The following is a 20378-nucleotide window of genomic DNA, read 5'->3' as shown; positions in this document are numbered from 1 at the left end:
TGGCACTGTTCTCTGATCTCCACAACAGCCCCAGGGTTGCATTTCATTTCCATTCCTCTCTGATAGAAACCCTGGACAAGCTACATGCTTTAGTTTCTCTCTCTGTGCTTGACTTTCATCAGCTGCATGACATGCTTGCTAGACTGAAAAGCAGGATACAGGCATCAGGGCTGACACTGCTCCTGAGCCAGGCAGTGGGCTCAGCACTGAATCATCACAGGCCTGAGAGCTGCGGGGATTGCCGGAGGCTCTTTCTCCTCCGCTCTCTGGTTTGGTAAACCACAGGTTGGCTCCAGGAACTTTACTTTAGTCTCATCTTACAACTGTTTTTCCCTTAGGATCCATGCTTGAGACCGAATGAACCTTCTCAGACTCTGCCCAGAGGAGAGGAATATCAAGATAAGTTAGCGGCTGAAGAAGGAACCAGCAGCGACGAAGAGGAAAGGTACAGGAGGACAGGCAGGCTTCCGAGGGCTCCAGTGAATGAGAACTCACACTTGAAGGATTCATTCGTTCATTCTGTCCTCACATATTTATCACTGCCCCATGCATGAAGCTTAGGGAGGGAACAGAAATGTCTTGTGTGCCTCCAGCACATCTAAGGACTTTACCTGAATTATTTAATTGTCATACCAACTCAGAGAGACCATTTTATAGATTAAGAACCTAACACTCAAAAAGGTTAATAAACTGCCCCAAATTCAGACAGACCTGGACTGGCCCAAACCTCTGCCTCCTGTTCTTCCAAGTGTTCTTTTACTAAGTGAGGGACATGAGGGAGCTTTGTCACAGAGAGGAACTCTCCCTCCTTTATCACCTATATTAGCTTTTGCTGCTCTAACAAACATTCCCAAAATATCAACGATTTTAGCTCATCAGTCAGCTATCTTTATTCTTGGCTCTGCCAAGCTCTTCTGGTTTTATATGACCTTGGCTCCTGACTAAGAGTCTGATGTTATTGCTCTGCCCCAACCACGGATAGAGTTTAAGTCTGTTCAGATGCCATCCCATTCTGGGACCAAGACTGATGCATTAGCCTCTATCCAGGGCATGTTGTTGTCATGGTAAAGGGAAAAAGCTCAAAAAAGCTGATGAAAACATGCAGTGCCTCTTAAAGCCTACACTCAGGACTGCACGGTCTCATTTTTATCCACATTCCATTGGTCAAAGCAAGTCACGTGACCAAAAACTAATTCTCTGAGCAAAAGGTAATATGCTCTCCACAGGTCTTAGTTTCGGCTGCTATAACAAAATACCATACAACAGGTTATTCTCACAGCTCTGGATGCTGGGGATCAAGGTGCTGACCCATTCAGTTCCTGGTGAGGACTCTTCCTGGTCTGCACATGGCCATCTTCTTGTGTCCTCTCATGGAGAAGACAGAGGCAGCAGACAGTGTGGGAGGAGGTCTCTCTTGTGTCTTTTCTTACAAAGGCACTAATCTCATCATGAAGGCTACTCTCTCATGACCTAATTACCTCCAGTGGCCTCATTTCCAAATACCATCATATTGGTGATTGAGGTTTCAACATGTGAATTTGGGGAGACACAATTCAATCCACAGCATCACATAAGGCATTTGGTATTTGCTGAGCAATAAAGATCTGTCACACCACCTCACAAGTTTCTGATACAGTAGGTCTGGGTATATCCCAACCCTGTGTCTTTTGAGAAAGCTTCCCAGGTGATTCTGAGGCTACCACAGTTATACTTCACTTCCCCACACTAATGAACAGCTGTGTGGGGTCCTGACAGATGACATAGAGTCCATGCTACCATCTGGTAGCTCTTCAAATAGTCCTGGTGAGAGCTTTCTTCCTGACTTGCACATGGCCATCTTCTCATGTCCTCTCATGGAGAAGAGAGAAGCAGCAGATGATGTGGGAGGAGGTCTCTCTTTTGTCTTTTCTTATTAAGACACTAATCTCACCATGTGGGAGATTAGTTGTCATAGTCTATTTGGACTGCTTAGCAAAATCCCATAGACTGGGTGGCTTATGAACAACATAAATTTATTTCTCATAGTTATGGGGGCTATAAAGTCCAAGGTCAAGGTGCTGGCAGTTTCTGTGTCTGATGAGGACTCACTTTCTGGCTTATAGAAGGCATCTTTTCATTCTGTCTTCACAAGGTGGACGGGCAAGGGCCTCTTTTATAAAGGCATTAATCCCATTCATGAGGGTCTCACCTTCATGACTTAATCACCTTCCAAAGGTCTCGTTTCTTAATACCATTAGATTGGGCAGTAGGCTTCAAAATAGGAATTTTGAGGGGACAGAAACATTTATAAGCTGGAATTGAGGAAGCAAAGCCTACACCCCTAAATCATATCAATGGCAATGTTAGGTACCCTATAGTCCTGTGAACTCTCTAGCTAATAATACCTGCCCAGCTCCCTCCAGATTCTGTCTTGGGATCTATGAGATGTGTAACCATAGCAGTTAAAGAGCACAGACTCTGGAGTCGGGCCTCCAGACTAAATGCAGGTGCTGTCACTTACCCCTGGAAGCTACAAATCTTATTCTGTTCAAAACTAACAAAGGGAAAGAAATAATCTTTACTGTGAAAATACTGGCAGGGATTTCAAGAAGTTTCTAAGGGGCCCAGCTTGGGTCATTTGTCCATCCCTGAGCCAGTCATTCTGGCCAAGGAGATGTCTGGCTCTGATGGACCAGGTATGTGTCAAATGCCCTTCCCATGGGCCAGTTAAGGATGAGGGCAGAGTTAGCTGCATCTGAACCTTGTGGACTAAACAGGATCACTATGGAAAGAGAAGAGGCTGCCCCAAGGAGAGGATGCTGGGCAGACCAACAGTAGGTGATCACAGCAACCTTGTCTTTTCTCCTGTGTAGCTTTGTTGGTAAGGAGGTTACTCAACTACAGAAGAAAATGAGGAGGTGTGGGGTCTGTAGGCTTCTTTCATGGGGGTTTTAGTTAGAGTGTAAGAACTGAGAAGTATAGAAAGATCTACGGTCAGAGGCTGCAGAACAGAACAGACACATTGGTTCTTTAGGGGTGAGGTTGCATATTCAGTAGTTAACCCCTTGAAGGTTGCTTGTCAGAGAACTTTTGGCATAGTGGGTTTTCCATTGGCTGTTGATTTAAGGTGGGGGTAGCAGGTCGGATGGGCTTTCCTGGTGGCTCAGTGGTAAAGAATCTGCCTGCGGTGCAGGAGACCTGGGTTCAATCCCTGGGTCAGGAAAACCCTGGAGGAGGGCATGGCAACCCACTCTAGTACTCCTGCTTAGAGAATCCCATGGACAGAGGAGCCTGGCGGGCTACATTCCATAGGGTCACACAAAGTTGGACATGACTGAAGCGATTAAACAGCAGCAGCAGCAGGTCAGAATCAACTTCAGTGGGAGCAGGGGAAGTCAGAAGAGTCTGCTATGACTTGCTTGTGAGAGATGGTAGGATAGGATCAGCTTTTTAGGATACGAGGGAATTTGACACAAGAGAAGAGAGTAAGAGAGGGAAATTCTCATTAGTGGTGTTCCCAGGAATGATGATGTGGTAAATATAATAATAGTAAATATTTACTGAATGCTGGATTAACCCATTTAATTTTCATTAGGTAGATACCATTATTGAAGTACTTCATTTTAAAGATGAAGGAAACTGAAGAACAGAGAGGTTAAGTGACTTGTCTTTCTACTTATTCTGCCAGTAGATGGTAGGATCCAGATAATAGCCTCTCTGGCTCCAGAACTAATGTTTTTAACTATATCTCAACTTAGGGCAGCTGTTCTTATGCCATATGAAGTTCCATAGTTTTCCTGATTTTCTAAGATCACTCTCTCCTTTAATATACTCAGTAAAACGACTGAACTTGCACTTCCAGCTGTGGCAGGGTAACTGGTCCTAGACTTGCCCTCTTTCTGTAGACAACTTTAAAAGTGAGCAAAATAAATAACAACTCTTTTAGGAACAGGGCAATATGCAGAGAAGGACCATGTTCTTTAGAAGAGAAACATGAACTGAATCCCATAATCACTCCACATTTTCTCCTGCCTCTCTGTCTGGGGACAGTGCCAACCACAGTGCAGAGAAGTGGAGGTAAGTTGAGCTGAGGAAGCAGACATCAGGGCTCAGGGCTGCTAGAGCAGCTGGAATTTGTAAGGTAGGGTACCAGAAGAGAAGATACTAAGTGAGGGTATAGGGGACAGAAATCTGTAAGAGTTTTCTGTAGGTCCTTGCCAGGAGCTTGAGTGAGACTCATGAGAGCTAGGAATATGCTGCTGCCATGGTGCTGAGGAAAATGAAGGTACTAGAGATGGGCTGCTAGGAGACATTGGATTCCAAGATCAGCCACAATGAAAAAAGCCTTTCTGAGCTCTATGAGCATTGAGTTGAGACCTCAGAAACAACACATTAGGAGTAAGAAACACACCCTGTGATACGGGCCACACCCTAGAACAAAGGACAATGTTGAACTATACATGCTCTAAAAAAAGACAAATCTGGGCATAAAAAGATCAGAAAGAACCTTGAGTAATTTAACTGGCTGTCACAACAAAACTAAACACTTTTGAAAGGAATTCATAATACAGACTCCTGGTACTATATTATCTACAGTATTGAGCATTTGATGAAAATATTGTAAGACATGCGAGGAATCAGAACAGTATGACTTATAATCAAGAAAAAAATCAGCTAATAAAGCCTAAAATGACCTAGATGTTGGAATTAGCAGACAAAAACTTGAAAGCAATTATATGAGCTATGTTCAGGGAAAGGATTGTTATAATGAGTGAACAAATAGGGAATTTCTGCAGAGAAATGAAAACCTTGAAGCAGTGGAAATTCTAAAGCTGTAAAGTACAATATCCACAATGAAAACCTCATTAGATGTACTTAACAGCAAATTAAAATCACAGAAGAAAAGTTTATTGCTCGAAGAAAGATCGGTAGAAACCCTCTTATCCAAAGAATGAGGGGGGAAATTTTTTTTTAAATGAAGAGATTCTTAGTGACTTGTGGGACAATATCAAATAGTCTTACATGCATGTATTTGGAGCCCACATGTAAAAAGGGAAAGAAAATGGACGAGGAAAAAATATTTGGAAAAAATGACCAAAAATTCCCCCAATTTGATGTGGGACGCCAATTTACATATTCAAGAAGCTCGGTGCACTCCCCACAGAATAAATCTGAAGATAACAATGCCTAGATACATCATAGAAAATCTGCTGAAAACAAAATATATCCCCCAGATCTTACAAGCAGTCAGGTTTTTAAAAAGACAAATTACATACAAGAGACAGTTGGCTTTTCATGAATACTAATGACAACTGACTTCTCATCAACCTTCTAGGCTCATTGTGATGAAAGCCAGAAAATGAAGCAATATCATTAAGGTTATAAATGGAAAAAAAAAAAAAAAAACCTGTAAAATCTTAATTTTAAATCCAGTGAAAATATCCTTCAAAAATGAGAATGAAATAGAACATTTTCAGGTATATAAAAGGTAAGAGGACTTTTCACCAGTTAAGCTGCAGTATGAGAAACAGCAGTGGAATTTATTAAAGCTGAAAGGAAATTACAGCAAATTTAAAGTTGGATCTACAGGAGAAGATGAAGAGCATCAGAAATGGTAAATGTATAGGTAAATATAAAAAACTACTGCTTTTCTTTCTCTTTAATTTCTTTAAAAGACATATAACTACTTAATAATTAAGCAGTATATTATGAAGTTCACATTGCATATAGTTGAATAATATATGACCATGAGCACAAAGAACGGGGATTAATGGAATTATAGTATTGTAAGGGACTCATATTTTATATGAAGAGGTACGATGTTAACTCTAAGTAGGTTGTGATAAGTTAAGGATACAAGTTGTAATCCACAGAGAAACATTAAACATTAATACAAAGACAAGCTTAAAAAATCCAACAAAAGAACTAAAATGGAATCATAAAATGTCAGGTAGGTAGATAGAAAAAGAACAGAAGAACGATAAGAAAAGGAATTGGGCAATTAGAAAAACAAATAAGATGTGGATTTAAACCCAATCATTTCAATACTGATCATGTAAATGAAACAGAGACATCATTTAAAAGAAAGAGATTGCCAGAGAGGATCAAAATATCCTAGCACGTAGGACATTTACTACATGCTATCTGCAAGAGAGAGATTTAAGTATAAAGACACTGTTATGGGATGAATTGTGCTGCCCCATGCCCCCCTCAAATTCATATGTTAAGGGCCTAATCCCCAATATGAATGCATTCAGAGATAAAGCTTTAAATAGATGATTGATTTAAATGGGGTTATTAGGGTGGCCCTCACCCAATATTTCCTTGTAAGAAGAGATTAGTGCACTCGTAAAGCAGACAAAGGGGCAATCACATGAGGACACAGGGTGATGGAAGTTGGCTATCTGCAAGCTTCAGAAGAGAAGCCTTAGAAGAAACCAAACCTGCTGACTCCATGATCATGGACTTCTAGCTTTCAGAATTATGAGAAAATTAATTTCTGCTTTTTAAGCCCTTCAGTTGGTGGTATTTTGTATGACACACCTTATACAGGCACAGATAAGTTGGAAGGTAAAGGGATAAAATTAGATATACCATGCAAATACAAAATGTAAGGAAGCCAATGTGGCTATATTCATATCAGTGTAGACTTCAGAACAAGAAGTATTACCAGTGATTAAAAAGGGATGTTTCACAACAGTAAAGTGGTCAATTCTTATGGAAGACATTACAATCCTAAATGTGTATTGCCTAATAACAGAGCTTTAAATAATGAAGCAAATACTATGAGAACTAAAGGAAGAAATTTGCAATCATATCTGAGATTCTGACACCCTTTTTTGAATATTTGATTGAATGACTAGACTAATATCAGTAAGGACATAGAAGATTTGAACTACACTATTAACTAACTTAATCTATTTTATATCTGTAGACAATATGCTGAAAAACTACAGAATAAATTTTTTTCAAGGCACTTAAAACATTTGTCAATATAGATAATCTAGTATTCTTCATGAATGCAAAATCCTCAATAAAATGTTTGAAAATATGAAGCAGTATATAAAAAGAATAATACATCATGACCAAGTAGAGTTTATCCCAGCAATGTGTGGTTGATTGAACATTTGAATGGCAATCATGTAATTCATCATATTAAAAAATAAAGGGAAAAATAAATAATCATATCAGTAGATGCACAAAAGCATTAGACAGAAGTTAACATCCTTTGATGATAAAAACTCTTCAATCCATGAATAGAATTTCTTCAGCCTGAAAAAGATCATGTATGATAAACATGCTTAATGGTAAAATATTGGAGACGTTCCTCCAAAAACTCAGAATAAAGCAAAAATTCTGCTGTCACTACCTATCATTGTCCTGAAGGTACTAGTCAGCCCTGTAAAGCAAGAAAAAGAGCTACAAATTAGAAAGGAAGAGTAAAAATGTCTTTATTTACAGACAGAATGATCATAATTGAATACTCAGTGTTGTTATGAACATAATTTACTCTGAATTGAGCTATAGATTCAGTTCAATCCCATGTAAAATCCCAATAGCCCTGTTTATAGGAATAAACTGCTCTGAACACAGTTATATTTAGCATAGCTTCCAGAAGTTTTAAGATAACCTAAGAGAATTAAGATGCAAAGAAAGAAACCTTTCACTTTATTAAGTACTTGACTAATTTTTTATTTGTATTAATATACAATTAATACAATGTGCCAGACATAGAGTTAAGCATTTTTTAAGATATTTACTCTATTAATCTTTATAACAATCCATGTGAAAGGTACTAATATTAACCCCATGTTTTGGAAGAGGAAACAGTTTAAAGAGCTCAGACAAAGTAACATAACCATTTACCAGTAGTAGAGCTAGAATTTGAATCTGGGCAATCTGGCTCTAGTGTCCATGGTCTTAACAACTTTGCTACACTGCTCTTAACATCCTGACCTTCCTTTCAGGGGTCCCCTCTGTCTATGTTGCTAGGCCTTTTCGCCTCTGCCAACTCAGAGTCCTTCTTATCATGGTCTTTCTTCACAGTCCAGGGCCCTAACTCCCTAACCTGTGGTCTTCTGGCCTGATGTGTTTGCCAGAGGAAGCAAAATGTCATTGACCTCCCAGCAGTCTCTGCAGAGATGCCCACAGTGCGGCATCCTTTTACACTGTTAAACAGGATAAATACTTAACTTTACAATCAGCCCATCACATTTTAATTTCTCAGCTGGTTTAAAAGCTCAGAACTGAGTATAGAAAAGTCTCCTCCAAAAATATTTGTCAGCATCTCTTCTAGAATGCAGAAACTACTGCAGCTTTAAACCAGCATTGTCTTGTCTCTGCTACATACACAGAAAGGCTATTTATAATCCTCCTGTGTGTACTTGGGAAAAGCCAGTTAAAGCTATGTGTGCTTTGAAAAGTGTAAAGTACTGTATTCAAGTAGAACATCATTTTTTGTTATTTTTTTCCACATTCATGAAAAGTTGTGAAATTAGACTACAGAGACCTCTTCTTTTGAAGCTTCTAGGGATGCCATATAAGTAACTCTAAGCTCTCAGTCATTCTGATAATTGATCATTTATTAAGTACCCACTGAAACAGATACCCAGTGATTCCAGCTGAATATTGACAGTCTCCCAAGTACAACAGCACTTAGAATTGTATGTCAAATAGCTTTTTCAAATCTAGGAGAGATGTCTCTCATTCCATTAGTGCCATCAGAGCTCCCTCCTCCCAGCCCAAGTGGCTGGGATGTTAGCAGGGTGACCATGTCATTTCCAAGCTGGCATCTTTTGTGATTTTGACCTCCATATCTTCAAAGGATCGAAGCACCCATCAAGGAGGGAGGTGACCTGCAGCCTCCATTGGGCTCTTTGCCAAAGGAGAAGGCACCAGAAATCCAGCGTCTGCAGGAGGAGTGGCAGAGCCAGAAGGCCAGATTGCAAGCCCAGGTAGAAGGATGGCCTTGGTGGGGATGCACCCTCATGCTGAGTGAGACCCTGCCTCTCCCTTATTCTTGCAGACAACCTTGGAAATGCATGAGGGGCTCAATTCTTGTCCAAGCCGGGGAGGGCAGTCCAGGTCCAGGGCAAGGTGGGCTTCTTGGTTCTGTTCATTTATTCATTTAACACCTGCTATGAGCCAGGAACTCTTCTAGGTGCTTGTATATTATCAGTGAGCAAACCAGACAAAAGTCCTGCATTACAGGGCTTGTATTTTAGCAGAGGAGGTGGACACTGACAATAAACACTAGACATAAAAAATAAGCACTTACAATATTAGAAGATGTTAAGGGCTTTAGCAAAACGAAAAAACTGAGCAGGATAAAGAAGATTGAGTGGCTGTCTGGTGATGAGGGGTGGGTATAATACCAAATAGGATTGTCAGGGAAAGCTTCTATAAGAAAGGGAGATTTGGGCACATGGGGCACGCAAGGGAGGCTGCTGTACAGATCTCTGGAGTGTTTTCTGGTCCCCTCTTGATTTCTCTTGAATGGCAAACATCCCAGCCCTTCTTCTCCATCCCTGGTATCCATGGCTCTAGCTGAGGAGCCCCTAGGAGGGCCAGCTGTCCCCGGGTCCTTCAAGCTTGCCGCTTCTACCCGCCTCAGCATTCTCATGGGTAGGGGAGGCTCACGCGGGCTGTGGAGACGTTCAGAAAGCTTTGATGTTTAAAGAAAATCCCAGGCAGGGTGAGGGTCCCAGCCTGAGGTTGGATGCCCTGGTGGGCAGGTCTCACAGATGCAGCAGGCCCTGGAGCAGTGTGCCACAAACTACAGGGAGGACCTGCGGGAGCTCAAGCAGCTTTCGGACCACGAGCGGGAGCAGCTGCGGCATGAGCTTCAGGAGACCATCCAGCAGAATCAGGCAGCGAAAGCCCAGCTTGAGGCTGCCCACAAGCGAGCTCTCTGCATGCTTGAGAAGGCTAAAAACCAGGAAGTCAAGGTAAAGGTGTTAACGACGATGTCCACTACCTACTACTGAGCTCTTGCTGTGCGAGCACCTGCTCAGCATTTTGGGAGGAGCCTGTCGTACAATATCTCCAGTCCCCATATTCATCTTACAAGGTCATTATTATCACATTCCCTTTTTCTGGATGAGGAAAGAGGCTCAGAGAGGTTTGGCAACTTGCTTAGGATCACACAGCTAGTAAGAGGCAAGACAAGGATTCAGACAGACTCAGGTCTGTTGAACTTCTGGTCATCTGCACATGACTTTTATATCATAAGACCAACTTCTCTTTCATGACTTGGGCAATATCCTGCAAAACAAATACTAAGAGCCCCCAAAGAGAAAAATAGATACCAGACTCAAAGTACTTGAATTCAAATGTCATCAAACATCTCAGCAGCAATAGGGAAGCTAGAAGATAATGATGCAATTCTGAGAAATTCAATTAAAACCATGAATAAGGGTGATAACTGAATAAAAATATTAGACACATGAAATATTAGGAAAATTACCTCCTATTATCAGTTTATGCCTCTTAGTTCTTCAGTACCTACTTGTGATAATGATCTGTATTTAAGCATTTCTGCTCCTTTACAGAGCACAGTGTTAAGCTTTGTCAGTAGAGGGTGCTGGAGGCACCTTGCAGGAGGAAGGAGGCTTCCCTCCCTGGTTCTGGAAGGTGCATGTCTGCTGTTTCTGGCTTCCACTGCAAACCTGAAAAGTGTCCTGGGTGTGTGGGGACGTTGATGATACTCTGCCCCAGTGACCTCACAATAATCTCACAGCCCTGGCCCAGACCCAGTGACTACCTTCCTGTGGCCTTGTGATGTGGACACCACAGACTCCATCCTCACACTTGCTGACCCTGCCTCTCTCTGAGTTCCTGTCCATTGCCTGCTGTCACCTGTACCTCAGAGGTTTGTTTCTTGCAACCCTCACAAAGCAAACACTGTCTGCTCTGGCAGCCCTCACACCTGCCCTGGTGCCCCCATTCCCTCTGGGCACCTGCCCACCTTGGTTCACCTGCACAGGTGGAGGGTTGCTCCTGCTTGACTCTGGCCTGGGCAACCCGGCCATCTCCATCAGTGAACTACCATCAACCTTCTCCAACAAGGTCTGGATCCCAGGCTGGGGAAGGGCTCCCCATTCCAAGCTTTCCCTTTCTTGGATGGTCTCACTCAGCCTCAGAACACCCTTCAGAGTTCTTTTTGCATCTTCCATACACTTTTCCTCAGGAAGTTCCTTGAGGAATATCCCACCAAAACAAAGGAACATACCAAAAAAGAGGGAATAAAAGAGATCTAGCATACAGGGAATCTGGCACAGGAGAAAGGTTTCAGGAGCCCAGCTGTGCCACTAACAGAGCCTAGACTGGAGTCTAGACTGGAGCATGAGGACGGAGGGCTCCAGAAGAGATGCCTCCATGGAAAAATAGGCTTGATGGCTTCTCTGATCAATTTGGCCATGTGAAAAATTGTAGTGAACGTATTTTACAAAGCTTTTAGAGGTTGTAGGAAGACTTGGCCAAAAATCCAAAAAATAATAATAATAAAATACAGTAGTTATTAATGCAAGGAAAAACAAAACTTTGTATAAGGTAGACTTTTTATTTATTTCTTTATTTTTGGCTGTGCTGGGTCTTGTTTGGTGCACGTGGGCCTTCTCTGGTTGCAGTGGGGGCTGCTCTCTAGTTTCGGTGCACAGACTTGTCATTGCGGTGGCTTCTCTTGTGGCCAAGCACAGGCTCTAGAGCACACAGGCTTCAGTAGCTGTGGTACACGTGATTAGTTGCCCGGAGGCATGTGGAATCATCCCGGACCAGGGATTGAGCCCACATCCCCTGCATTGGCAGGTGGATTCCCAACTACTGGACCACCAGGAAATCCAGGGTAGATTTTAATAATTATAATTTATTTAGCTCAGCAGTAAATGGCATTTACTCACAAGAAGGAAACATTGAATATATTTCACTGTATTTAAAAAAGAAATATAACAATATTTGAGGAATGGAAGAGAAAGAATATATGAGACCAAAATCCTCATCTACCATAATAGAAAGACAATTTGTAATTTCTAAAATAATCAAGTTAAAGCAGAATGGAGATACTGTCTTGTTATTGGTGGTAAATATCAGAAGAAAGAACTAAGAGTTCCAATGGCTACCTCCAATAGACAGGATGCAGAGAGAAGAAGAAAGAGGGCTGGGAGGTGCTAGTTTTCATTTTTAAAAGCGGTATTTGGCTCTTTATACTGTGTTCATGCATTGCCCAGATAAAAATATAAAAGAAGCTTTTAGAAAAATGAGAGAGAAAAGAATGAGATAATGCATATGGACTGCTTGACACTTAGTAGGTGTCAGAATTTGTGAATTCCTTTTCTTCTTTTATTCTCTTAAATCTTTCTCCAGCTTTGCTTTCAGTCTGCAAGAGCTAAGGCTGCCAAGTTCCCCACATTATTCACTGCTGGGTCATGCTGGGTCATGCTGGCCTTTGTGTTGGCTTGAGCTTTACCCCTCCAGGCCAAAGGCCTCAATCCCTTGCAGGAGGCAGAGGAAGCGTAGAGGCCTGTGGTGGGAGAGGGGGGAGTGTGCTCTGTCCATTGGGATGACCCACGGTTCTAAGCCCCAGTCCCTAGCAGCCATGGAAGCAGATTCATGGAGTCTTCATTACTGGCTCCAGTCTACTTGGGGTGGTTCCAGAATGAGACCAAAGTGTTTGAAATTCTCACTGGAGATGGTAGACATATGATCATTCCTAATACAGGATAGTCATTGGGAGTGAGATGCCTGGGTTCAAATTCTGGGTCTGCCACCCACAAGGAAAGGGAGCTTAGGCTTCCTTGTGCTTCATTGTTCCCTATTCATAAAGTGAGGCTAGTCACATGTACCGTACAGAACCATTGAGAACATCAAAAGAGAACTCACCAGAAGTGCTTAAAGCAATACATGACTAACACAATACAATACAATACTAACTACAGCCCATAGACTGTAGCCCCCCAGGCTCCTCTGTCCATGGGATTCTCCAGGCAAGAATACTGGAATGGGTGCCATTCCCTTCTCCAGGGGATCTTCCTGACACAGGGATTGAACCTGGGAATCCTGCATTGCAGGCAGATTCTTTACTGTCTGAACCACCAGAGAAGCCCCAGGGCAAACAAAAAGTTGGAGCAATTTGCCAGGGATGAATGTCTGGCTTGATATAAAATCTGGCCAGTAAACCTTGCATGATCCTCACTGCCAAGGACTTCTGAGCCAGAAGGCAGGCAAGGCTGACCTAAAAAGAGATGGGCTCCATTTTTTGCAAACCTTTGCTTCAATCTCTCCATTCACATTTCCTTGGGATTAAAATGTCACCAGTTGGAGTGCTCTGAGCCTTGCAGCAAGTACAAGAAGGGGAAAGTATCAGAGAGTTTGAAAAGTACAAGACTTTTCTGTCTAGATAAACTCACCAGGGGACCACTGAGTTTCCCATGATAGGAATAAGACTGTTTCTCCCCATTCGCTGGGGAGCAGCAAAGCAAAGACGCTGCTGCCTTCTAGTAGCTGCCGCGTCTGCTCTTTCCTGATGGGAGCCCCGTGCATTTGATGCAGTCCCATTTCTCACTGTTCCTGGAGGTTGCTTGAGGGAGCAGGAAGGGCTTGGGCCCTGGATACCATCACCCATGGGTTACAATCCTGCACCCACCATTACTGGTTTTCAGTTAGGGCACTTTATTTTTCTCAGCTTGTTTCCTCCTAATCCTGTATCTTTTCTGTGTGACCTTGGGAAAGCTAATTCATCTCTCTCAGCCTCAGTTTCCTCACCTGAAAAGTGGGATGTGTTAACTGGAACTCTTTGTTGCAAAAGTAATAGAAACTATTAGTTTTTTGTTGCTGCTGTAGCAAAATTACCACAAACTTGGTGGCTGAGCACAACACAGATTTATTATCTGACAGTGCTGGAAGTCAGAAGTCCTAAAATCAAGGTGCTGACAGGGCTGTGTCCCTTCTAAAGGCCCTAGAGAAGAACCTGTTTTCTTGCTTTTCCTAGTTAGTGTCTGTCTCTTTCCCCCACCTCCTAACACCAAATCCCCAGTGATGGTTCCAGTTTTGAACAGCTGTCCACTCTGGTCCAGTCAGCTGTGAACCAGCTAGTTTCACACAGCACAAAATGGCTGCTGTGGCCAGGTCCTTACTGTCATTCCAGATGAGTAGGGGAGCAGTCACTGTAGCCTGATAAGCCCTCCATTGGGGAGTAGCAAGTGCTCAGGGATGCCCCCGACAACGAGGAAGAATTAGGCAAAGGGGACAGGTCTCCCCCTCTGTGCACTTTCATGCCTCCGTCCTCCCACTTGTGCCCACAGGCCACAGAAGAACGCCTGAAGAAGGAATCCAGCCACAGCCTCCAGATCCAGCACCAGGCGCACCGGCTAGAGATGCAGGCCTTGGAGGAAAAGGCCCGGCAAGAGCTCCAAGGGGAGTTGGAGAGGATCCAGGCTCAGCAGGCACTGCTGTTAGGTATGCATCAGCGGTGCACCCATCAGGGGTTGGGGCAGCAGGGTGGGGGGTGGTAAGGACCAGGGTGACTCTCCTGGCTCTGCCACCAACCAGCTGCGAGATGTGCATCAGGTCACACACAGCCTTGTTTTCCTTTTCTATGAAGTTAAGTTGCACTTGTCTGTCCATCATAGAAGTGTTGTATGGATTTGATGAGATATTAAATATAAAATGCTTAGCATATAAATGAGCCCACTAACTCATATAAATGAGTTAGTGCAGATAATATTATCATCATTATCTTCGTCATCATTACTGAGCATTAGCCAGATCTCAGCCTTTGTGAGAGTTTCATGCTGCTGCTGCTAAGTCACTTCAGTCATGTCCGACTCTGTGCGACCCATAGACGGCAGCCCAGCAGGCTCCCCTGTCCCTGGGATTCTCCAGGGAAGAACACTGGAGTGGGTTGCCATTTCCTCCTCCAATGCATCAAAGTGAAAAGTGAAAGTGAAGTCGCCCAGTCGTGTCTTAGCGACCCCATGGACTGCAGCCTACCAGGCTCCTCCATCCATGGGATTTTCCAGGCAAGAGTGCTGGAGTGGGGTGCTATGAGATGGCCTCAAACTCTCATTTCTAAAGATTTCTGTAAAGCTGGGGACTTAAGCCCCCAGGATTCTGGGTGTGCCTCTGCTTTTTTCCCTGCCTTCACATTCTCAGCAGGAAGCTCAGTTCCTCTTCAGTTTTCACAGCAAAAACTTGTCACACAAAGCATTCTGGAAGTTTCCAGAGGCAATATAGATCTCCAGAGTCAAACTGCATGGGCTTGAAGCCTGACTGTTCAATGTGCACTAGCTGTGTGACCTCAGGCAAGTTGCTTAAGTGCTCTGTGACTCAGTTGCTCGTCTGTAAAATGGGAATAATAGTATCGCCTTCATTGGGCTATTACAATTACATGAGTATATACATGGGAAGTGCTTAGAATAGCGCCTGGTAAATGCTGTATAAATGTTTACTGTCATTACTGCTGAATATTCCACCTTTGCATGGCTGACTGTAAGGGGCTCTGTCTGTTTTTGTAGATCATCTCTATCCCTCACTTTCTCCTTTACTCTCATCTTCTTTCTCACTCTTAAGAGCAAGACAAATGTTCTCCTTATTTCATGTCTAGCATTAAAGACCATATAGACCTTTTAAAAAATTTCTTCAAACCCTGACAGCGCTCTCCTTAAGAGAGTTTTAGGAAGAGTATTTTCTTTACCTCCATAAGTGAATAAGATCTACTTGCTGCTTGATTTCATTAGACAATATGACATGCTCACTGCATGTCAGCACATCAGCCTGTCATGTTTCCAGATGAAGGAGAGAAAGAGTCCCACAGATTTCCCAGTTAGCAGCTACCCTGGAATGGAGGTGGCCACGTGGGAAATGCCAAAGTTTGTGCATCTTAAGAAGACACATTATACAAGATAAAACCCAGGTTGTACCACACTTCTCAGGAACCAGACGCCCCAGACTGAGATCAGGCTGGACAACCCTGATGAGTCCACAGCAATCATCTTTGCTGCCCCGTCCCTGGCCTCTCTGACCCCACAGCAGCCTGGTCCTTACCTGGATGAAAGATTCTAGAGAGACCCTGGGGACAGACTGGCATGCTCAGCACAAGTCCCAGGAAGAAAGGGCTTTGTGGACTCTGTAATGATGATAGCAAATCGTGGGCTTTGTGGGTGGCACTGGGTGGGGGGAGCACAGACCACCACCAGGTGATACTAGGACTTCCTGGTCCAAGTTACTCCCCTTCCATCATCCGTGTGAGACACACCTGACATGCAGTATAGGTCACTGTGTGAGGAGCGGGAAGGGTGAGTGTCCACCGGGCTGCCTGACGCACTGCGGTGGGTACCTAGATGTGCTGGTTGAATAGGTGGATTGGCAGGTGGAGGGATGGGGGTGTAGATGGGTAAATGAATGGATGGTGAGGAAATATGAGAAAAGAGGGGCAGGTAATGAATGAACCCTCTGTAGTTCATGCTTTGCTAAAGGGTTTTATTACACATATTTTTATGATGAAGGATTTCAAAAATTGGGTTGTGTTTAAGCTGTAGAAATCACTATTAAAATCCTAGAGGAGAAGGAAGATGATGAAATAAATTTTTCAACAGAATAGCATCAGAATAATTAAACTTTTATATGTGTTTAAATACTGTCCTTTCAGGGAAGCATAGTAAACTTGTGGGAAATCTTTTACAACTGGGACACTTTCATAATATCATTAATTTTCACTCTAAACATCTTTTATTTATTTTACAAATATATGTTGAGCACTTGCTCTATACTGAGTCCTGTACTATGTATCTTATGGTGTCTGGGATTATTGGAACAATGTTTCAAAAGTAATTTGCAGTAACTAAAATATAAAGTCTCAAAAGTCCATAATGGAAAATAAAGTATCAAATTTACTAGCACTTGAAAATCATATTCTCTTTAAAAATTAATAACTCACTGAATACTGTCTACTCCATCAGAAAATGTTCTTTTCGAAATGATTATTTTATTTGCCTTTTGATCATGCTGGGAAGTGTCACACTATCAGAAATCACCCACAATCCTCAGAGGAGAAATTGTACTTCCTGGTTGTACTGGTCCCTGAGTTAAGGAGGGCATGTACGTTTCTCCTGGATGATTCTGGTTTTCATAATGACTCTGTTGGGATGATATGCCATCCCCTCCCTGCTGTCCACAATCCAGCTAGGAACTTACATCCATGAGAAGGAGAACCTGTGATTGTTTGTCTCCTTGAGAATTAGCATAAATATATGTCAACATTTCCAATTTGAGACCTGTACTTCAAGAAGAGGCCACTGGGTCATATGCTAATTCCCTGTTCTTAATTTTCTGTCTTGGTGCTGAGGCCAAGTGTTGCCTCAGGGTTCAGCTCTGGATTCAGGCTGTCCCACCCCCGATCCTAACCAACTAGCAATGGTTAAGCAGGTGATTCTGAGGGAAGAAGAACCACGGAAAGTGTTGAATTCTGACACTATGACTTATTAGCAGTATAGCTCTGGGCTGCTTAGCCTTTCTGAGGTTCTGTTCCTTCATCATAAAGTGGGGGGGATAATACTGGATAGGATGGTTGTAGGGTTTCACTGAAAACACTTTTTAAGGGCTTAACACATTTAGTACTCTATAAATGGTATTACTGTTGCTGTTCTCTTGAAACAGGTAAGTTTGGGGAACGTGAACCAACACCTACAGCTGCTCCCCACCCTAACCCACCCCAGACTTTGGCCTCAGCATGCCCCTGACCTTCCACTGCTCTTCCTTTTGCAGAGTCCCTGAGACAGGAGCTGGCAGAGCAGCGGGCTGCCTGCTCTGAGCACCAGAAGGACCTGGAGGTGCTGCAGACTGAGCTGAGGGCCCTGGACAGCATGGGCAGACGCCAGGCCATCACCCAGTGTCCAGGGGACAGCGAGGACCATGCTGGGACTTCAGAGGTCAGCACCCCTGCCCTGCCCACACCCTTCTTGGAGCAGCATCAGGGAGAGGTTCCAAGTGCTCTTTCACCCCCTCTCCTTCCACAGGCCTGGGGGATACTTCATGAGCCTGCAGGTTCTCATCTCTGGAAAGGAAAAACAAGTTTTAAGTACAGCCTGTTATTTTAAATTCAGATGAAATAGCATCTCAGGGTGTTGGTGACAGACAGGCGCTACAGACGGCCCATCTGGGTCACTCCATTGACCTGCACAAAATTTCTCAGAACACCTCACCAAACAGACTCCTGCCTAGATGTCCCTTGTTCCCATGAATGGGGGATGTCTTTCTGTCACTAAAGTTCTGAACTTTCTGGTCAGACTTGGCCCATCATTCTCCTTCTTGCCCATCCATAATTCCTACCTTGCTAGGTAGCACAGGGACCCCCTAACAACCCAGACATCTCTCCCTAGCCCACCACATTGGGCCTCAGGTATCCATCTAAGGCACCTCTGTCTAAAGCCTTCAGTGGCTCCCTGCTGCTATCAGAATAAGCTCCCAGTGCCCAGTCTGATGTTGAAAAGCCTTCAGCCACTGGCTGCATTTCCCTCTCTACTCTAAACGTGGCCTCTGCCTCCTGCCTCAGTGCCTTTGCGTGTGCCCTCCCCCCTGCCTGGGACCCTTCCTCCCTTTTCAGTGCCCAGCTGATCCTTCCAGGCTGGGGGTCTCCCATCCACACCCATGACTTCTCTCCACCCTCTGAGTGCCTGGAGCACTTCCTGTTACTGCAGCTCAGCTGGCACCCGCTTCTACTGCCTGTCCTGTTAGGGACCCATCGCTACATGGATATCCTTGTTTCCTCGACCGGACTACGAGTCCTTTTAGAACAAGCCATGTCTGTCCATCTCAGTCCACCCCAGCCCCAGCACTTGGCACACAGCTCTGCACACAGAACAATCTCCACCAGAGTACGCAAATGGCCATGACTAGTTGGTGTCCCAGCCCTGCTGAAGATCAGAGGAACATGGGGATCATTCATTCCAGATTTTGCTGGTACTGAGAATCTGAACACAATTTCTGTGTTGAATGAGAATTATTAACAACTGATATATCACAGTGAGTTCAGCTCAGTTGGTAAAGTCTGCTGCTGCTGCTAAATCACTTCAGTCATGTCCAACTCTGTGCGACCCCATAGACAGCAGCCCAACAGGCTCCCCCGTCCCTGGGATTCTCCAGGCAAGAACACTGCTGTGGGTTGCCATTTCCTTCTCCAATGCAGGAAAATGAAAAGTGAAAGTGAAGTCGCTCAGTCGTGTCCGACTCTTCGCAACCCCATGGACTGCAGCCTACCAGGCTCCTCCATCCATGGGGTTTTCCAGGCAAGAGTACTAGAGTGGGGTGCCATTGCCTTCTCCGTGGTAAAGTCTAGCAGAGGAAAAACAGAACATGATCCATTAAATGTTCTAGATTGGTGGGAGCCACCTGGACCTATGGTAGGGGACAGGGGAAGTGTGGGATGGTGACAGCTGGTGGCTGGAGGGTTCAGTGATAGGCCCACTGCAGTGAGTGACAGGCTCACCTGAGGGCTATAGATAGAGACTCAGGCTGGGTGGAGAGACAGTACCTGGTCATCAATGTGCCGGCCTCACCTACATCTCACTGGAGGGAAGCCCTGAACACTCATGGAGAAACAGCAGACTCTGGATGATCTCCCACACAGAGAAGAAATGTATTCATAAGAAGGAATAACTCCAGGCAGCAGGAATGAAGGGGCAGCAGTGAGGGGGCAGGCAGAATATAAGGATGCACTGATGGATACCACTGCAGGTAAGTGGTGTTCCATCCACTGGGATCTTCTGAGAGCCCCATGAAATAATTCTCAAATCTGTCCCAGCCAAGGACAGAGAGGGATGGACTTACCCGTCAGCTTCTCTCTCCTCTAGTCAAGGGTGGCCCCACAGAACCTTAACTCAGCACTTCTGGGTCACACAGATGTGAGTGCCAGGTGGTGCCCATGAGTGTCCCACACCATGTGCGCCCCAGGGCTGGAAGCAAGAAGTATGGGGCCTAGGCCACGCATGCCCCATCTGCAATGCTGTTCAGTCTTCGTGTGGAAGGAACAGGCGCACAAACCTTCAGGCACGTTTGCGTGGCCTTGAAAACTGCTACATTCACCAATCGGGGATTAACTGTGCCCCCATTTAATGTTGCACATAAATCTTTATATTTCTGTCTGAACCTTGGCATTTCAAGCATCATTTCACAGCAGGCATTCATTTGGCACCTACTGAATTCCAGATACTGTGCTAGGTGGTATAGAATTGGGAAGATTCAAGTGGAGATGGCTCCTTCCTTTTCTCCACCTGCTGGTCTGATAGAGAAAAACAGCACTTCAGCAAATCAGTGCACTTCTGTGTAACCTCTACACAGATGGGATCTGGCTCTCAGAGAAAAGAAAGCTCGTTGCCTCTCCCCCAAGGAGATGAGAAAGTATCACCAAG

General features: G+C 44.1%; 1 protein-coding gene across 5 annotated transcripts in view; it reads left to right on the top strand.

Moving 5' to 3' along the window:
• Positions 1-20378, top strand: part of FAM184B (family with sequence similarity 184 member B) — a 125414-nt gene that overhangs the window by 89931 nt on the left and 15105 nt on the right. For 4 of the 5 annotated variants that reach the window (XM_070791209.1, XM_019962492.2, XM_070791210.1 and 1 more), the window contains exons 8-12: positions 339-445; positions 8804-8933; positions 9714-9926; positions 14277-14430; positions 17737-17900. In XM_070791209.1, the coding sequence (XP_070647310.1) occupies positions 339-445; positions 8804-8933; positions 9714-9926; positions 14277-14430; positions 17737-17900 (768 nt within the window). The remainder of the gene's footprint in view (positions 1-338; positions 446-8803; positions 8934-9713; positions 9927-14276; positions 14431-17736; positions 17901-20378) is intronic. The other variant, XM_070791211.1, reaches the window with a different exon arrangement.

The sequence above is a fragment of the Bos indicus genome, chromosome 6 (genome assembly GCF_029378745.1).
Source record: "Bos indicus isolate NIAB-ARS_2022 breed Sahiwal x Tharparkar chromosome 6, NIAB-ARS_B.indTharparkar_mat_pri_1.0, whole genome shotgun sequence".
NCBI classification, from domain to species: Eukaryota; Metazoa; Chordata; class Mammalia; order Artiodactyla; family Bovidae; genus Bos; species Bos indicus.
This window is presented reverse-complemented; position numbering and strand designations above follow the sequence as displayed.